This window comes from Carya illinoinensis, chromosome 15 (assembly GCF_018687715.1).
Source record: "Carya illinoinensis cultivar Pawnee chromosome 15, C.illinoinensisPawnee_v1, whole genome shotgun sequence".
Lineage (NCBI taxonomy): Eukaryota > Viridiplantae > Streptophyta > Magnoliopsida > Fagales > Juglandaceae > Carya > Carya illinoinensis.
Window position 1 is genome coordinate 16,362,834 of NC_056766.1, and position 4,660 is coordinate 16,367,493.

Below are 4,660 nucleotides of genomic sequence, written 5' to 3' on the forward strand. Positions count from 1 at the left end.
CCCAACTTGCAGTTGCACTGACGAAACCTTTAGTCACTGTTCAATTTCAGGCTCTTTGTGCCAAGTTGTGCATCCGATTCCTTCTGCTCAGCTTTAGGGGGATAATAAGGCAACTATGGATTCAGCTACTTATATGCCTTATCCTCCTCCTACGCCAGACCAGCTCTCGTGATTGCTGCTTTCGTGTCTCTCTGTTATTACTGTCCTCGTATACATATTAAGTTACAGCTGTATAGTCAACTCTTGTAATTTTATATATACATGAATATAATTACTCCACTCGATATTGGGAGAGATTACAACATTTGCAATACTGTCATTATTTCTTTGATAACCATCCACATATTTTAGAATGAAAAAATCTATTCTCAAATTGGTATAGAACACATCTAGTAGAATACTTATATGTCATAATTTGATTTAGAAGATAAATTTGAAAACCTAATAATCTTACAAATCAAATGTTACTATTTAACTGATGCATACATGGTGTATTCTACACACAGACTTGAGAATAAAATAACCCAATAATAAGTTAAACATTGTGGACAGTAGTTTTGAAAAGGGTAATATGTAAAATGCTGGCCACTTATATATGTTTCAAATTCTAAAGAGAATGAATGGTTTGAAAGGGTAAAATGTAACTTTATGAAGGATAAAGTTTCTATGAATTAAGCCAGAGAAGACTTATTAATTTGTTTTTCGATACTTTTGTACCCGTCCTTATAAATGAGAAGAATCCTAAAAGTACATCACTATCCTACGTACAACTATTTAAGAGATCTGCTGACACTTGGTAGATCACTTGTTAAAGAAGATAAGAAGGCCACTTTATGTATTAAATTATGATCATTTGACTTTACATTATCTCACCCCCAAAAAATCTCGTGAACAGTTGGAACATATGGTAATAAAAGCATTATTATAAGTTCACCAAAAGATGTCCTCCAAGCTGCCTCTTGCAAAATATTGTCGCCAATAATGGATCTTCTTTCCCTTCTTTCCCCTTGCCTAAATTCTGTTGTAGTTGGAGCACTTGCCATAGCTCTGTTGTTATTTCATCTTTTAAGGAGGTCTAAAGATGGCTTGCTCAAAACCCCACCAAGTCCGCCGGGTGCATGGCCTATAGTGGGTCACCTGCCTCTATTGGGAGGAAGCCAACTTCCCCACAAAACTTTGGGAGCCATGGCAGACAAATACGGTCCGGCTTTCACTATCCAGATAGGGTTGCACCTAGCCTTGGTGTTGAGCAATTGGGAGGTGGCTAAGGAGTGCTTCACAACCAACGATGTCGCTGTTTCCTCTCGACCCAAACTTGTTGCTTCAAAGCACTTGGGATATAACTCTGCCATGTTCAGCCGCGCAGCCTATGGTTCCTATTGGCGTGAATTGCGTAAAATAGTCACCGTAGAGCTACTCTCTAATCGTCGGCTTGAACTTCTTTCTCACGTTCGAGTCTCCGAAGTTGAGACCTCCTTAGCACAGCTATACAAACTTTGGACCAAGCAAAGGGACAACTCAGGCCAGGTTATGGTGGATCTGAAGCAGTGGATTGGGGACATGAATCTTAACTTGATTGTTAGGATGGTTGCTGGAAAGCGGTACGACTTTTCTACTAGTATAGGGGATCATAACAAAGAAAAGGCACGTAGTTTTCAAAAAGCATTGAGGGAGTTTTTTCGTTTGCTTGGGTTGTTCGTGGTGTCGGATGCCATTCCTTGCCTTGGTTGGTTGGATTATGGTGGACATGAGAAGGCCATGAAGAGAACTGCCAAAGAATTGGACAGTATGATTGGGGAATGGCTGGAAGATCATAAGCGTAAGAGGGCTTTAGGTGAGGGTAAAGGGGAGCAAGATTTCATGGATGTAATGCTTTCTATCCTCGATGGTGCAGACCAGCTTGCAGGCAATGATGCGGATACAATCAACAAAGCCACATGTTTGGTAGGCATTCGCTTTTCTCTTCTATATATTCTGCAATATTTGTGCCAATTGATTAATATCATGTTACTCAAAAACTCAATTTCCCAACCATAGTTTTCAAACCTTTAGATGACTCAAATTAACAATTCGTCATTAGACTAACAATTCACTTCTAAGACTGAAAATCCCACAGCCCATTATCCAAATGATAGAGAATATAATAAAATAGAAAAGGATTGACATGAGGAAAAGAGAAGGAGGCCGGGGAGAGAATTTGATAAATATAAGAATCTAATTGCTATTAAGGTTTCTTGGGCTTGAATGTAAGGGGAAAATATATGAATTTGGCTATGCACAAGTAAAGTCACGTACTAATTTACGTATTAATACTGATTCATTCATATTAAAATTTAAATTAGCACTGTCTTTAATAAAATCTATTTTTTGACCAATCACATTAGATTAGTGCACAGATTAGTCTGCAATTGTGCTTGTAATTAGATTTTTTCAAAATATATATCACTCAAGTTTGCAGAAAAATAATTGTTGTATTTATTTTCCTCAATTTTTGCTTCACAAGTTTTGAACGTGCATTGGTTAGTCCTGCATAATAACCCGATGTATATAACAATCTTTTGATTTCTGTTTTGTGTGCGCAAGAAGTTATTATAATAAAATAGGAAAATAAAACAGAGATCGTGTGTTCAGCTATGATTATTTTTAAGAAGAATGATTCAGTTGTTCCAATTCCACCTTCAAGGTAATGAGTTATGAATTTTCAACAAAATTGCACCTTGCAGAATCTGATCGCAGGGGCCGGTGACACCAACACTCTTACCCTAACTTGGGCAATATCGCTCTTGCTAAACAACCGGCATGTGCTTAGAAAGGCCCAAGATGAGCTTGACATCCAAGTGGGAAAGGAAAGACTTGTTGAGGACTCAGATATCAGTAAATTGGTCTATCTCCAAGCCATTGTGAAAGAGACATTACGTTTATATCCAGCAGCTCCATTAGGATCGCCGAGAGAATTCAGTGAGGACTGCATCATAGGCGGATACCATGTCACTAAAGGCACCCGACTCATTACCAACATTTGGAAAATTCAAACGGATCCACTGATATGGTCAGACCCTCTGGAGTTTAAGCCGGAAAGCTTTTTATCAACCCACAAGGATTTTGATGTCAGGGGTAAAAATTTTGAATTGATCCCATTCGGAAGTGGTCGAAGAGTGTGCCCCGGAGCAACTTTAGCCCTTCAAGTGGTACATATGACACTGGCTCGTATTTTGCACATGTTTGAGATCTCAACTCCCTCGAATGAACAGGTTGATATGACTGAGAGCTTTGGACTGACAAACATGAAAGCCACTCCCCTCGAGATTCTCATCGCACCTCGCCTACCTTCCAAGCTTTATGCATTGAAGACCATCAAATAGAATTCATGCATGCATGCATGCAGTATGGGTCTCAGAATTGTGGTTTGATCAAGATTTCCAAAACTTTGCTTAATTTAGTTGTCCAATAAATTAATTAGTAGTGCCGCTTTGCACCATGCACGTAAAAGTTGGTACGTAATTATTGTAATAGATTGGCAATTACAAAATGCCTACATGATTGAACATTAATATATATTGGAACCTGGTATGGAAAACCATGCACCTGATCTATGCTCGATGGCCTCCATAATGTTAGTCAATACATGATAATGAATAAATTTAGTTTTTCTCATTCTGGCACTCGATTTTATCTCAAGAAAATTGTTTTTTATATACACAATACAGTGCTGAAAATTGTGCGTCGCATTCATCCACGAATTCCATATGTTTTATATGTGATGAGTGCTAACAGCACGTAAATGATGCATGGAGATTCAAAATTTTTGCAATACTTATGATTAGGCCTGCAACCCGGGCTGTGTTTGGACCCGACCCGACCCTGTTCGATTATCAGAAGAACAAAACACAACTCGATCCGACTAAAGTCGAATCAACCCGACTTCACTCAGAATACCGAAATAGGCACAGAACTCGCCAGATCTCCACCACGAACTTGGTGTAGCAGAAACATACAACGTAGTGGAGACGCTGACCGAACAATAAGACGACGACAACCCGCGTTTTCCTTGGTCTAGTACCCCCACTACAAGAGATATGATTTTTTGAGACAAAAAATTTTGTCTCAAAAAATGGAAATTTCGTCCCTAAAAGTTTTGGGAGACGAAAAAATTTCGTCTCTATTTTGTCTCAAAAAGGTTGTCTCAGAAAGTTTTCGGACCGAAAAGTATTTTTAGGGACGAAATTGGGCGGAACCGGTCGAAACCGTTCGAATGAGAAATTTTTTCTGAGACAAAAAAATGTCGTCTCAGAATCAAGTTCGAACGGGAATAGTTTTGTTCGAACAACATGAAATGTTAATTCGAACCAATAACCATATCTGACCAAGTCCGTTCGAACAAAAAAGTTCGTAAGCGACTTTAGTTCGAAGAAAAATATTAACTGTTTGAAAAAATAATCTATTTACAGAAATCTTCTGTTCGAACGGACTTTTAGAAATGAATTTATTCGAATGAGTATTTATTTGTTCGAACGAACGCATAGATTGTATTTCCCGGTAAGTTTGAATGGGTATATTTTTATTCGAATGGGAATTTATTGGTTCGAATAGATATGTTTTTGTTCGAATGTATGCAGAAATGGTAATTTACCATTCAAACGGCATTAATCAAACAAAATGA

The 4,660-nt window shown here is 38.2% G+C and overlaps 1 protein-coding gene across 1 annotated transcript; it reads left to right on the top strand.

Annotated features, from left to right (window-relative positions):
* The first annotated feature begins 934 nt into the window (after nucleotides 1-934).
* On the top strand, nucleotides 935-3,537 carry LOC122295835 (cytochrome P450 82A3-like). The gene is made up of 2 exons (XM_043105088.1): nucleotides 935-1,944; nucleotides 2,724-3,537. Exons 1-2 carry the CDS (start codon nucleotides 982-984, stop codon nucleotides 3,360-3,362), a joined length of 1,602 nt encoding a protein of 533 aa, XP_042961022.1. The 5' UTR covers nucleotides 935-981; the 3' UTR covers nucleotides 3,363-3,537.
* Nucleotides 3,538-4,660: the final 1,123 nt, after the last annotated feature.

Excerpts from the sequence above, each read along its gene's own strand:
- LOC122295835 (XM_043105088.1), top strand. The coding sequence starts at position 982 with ATGGATCTTCTTTCCCTTCTTTCCCCTTGCCTAAATTCTGTTGTAGTT. Across the intron at positions 1,945-2,723 it reads TCAACAAAGCCACATGTTTG|AATCTGATCGCAGGGGCCGG; the intron begins GTAGGCATTCGC and ends TGCACCTTGCAG.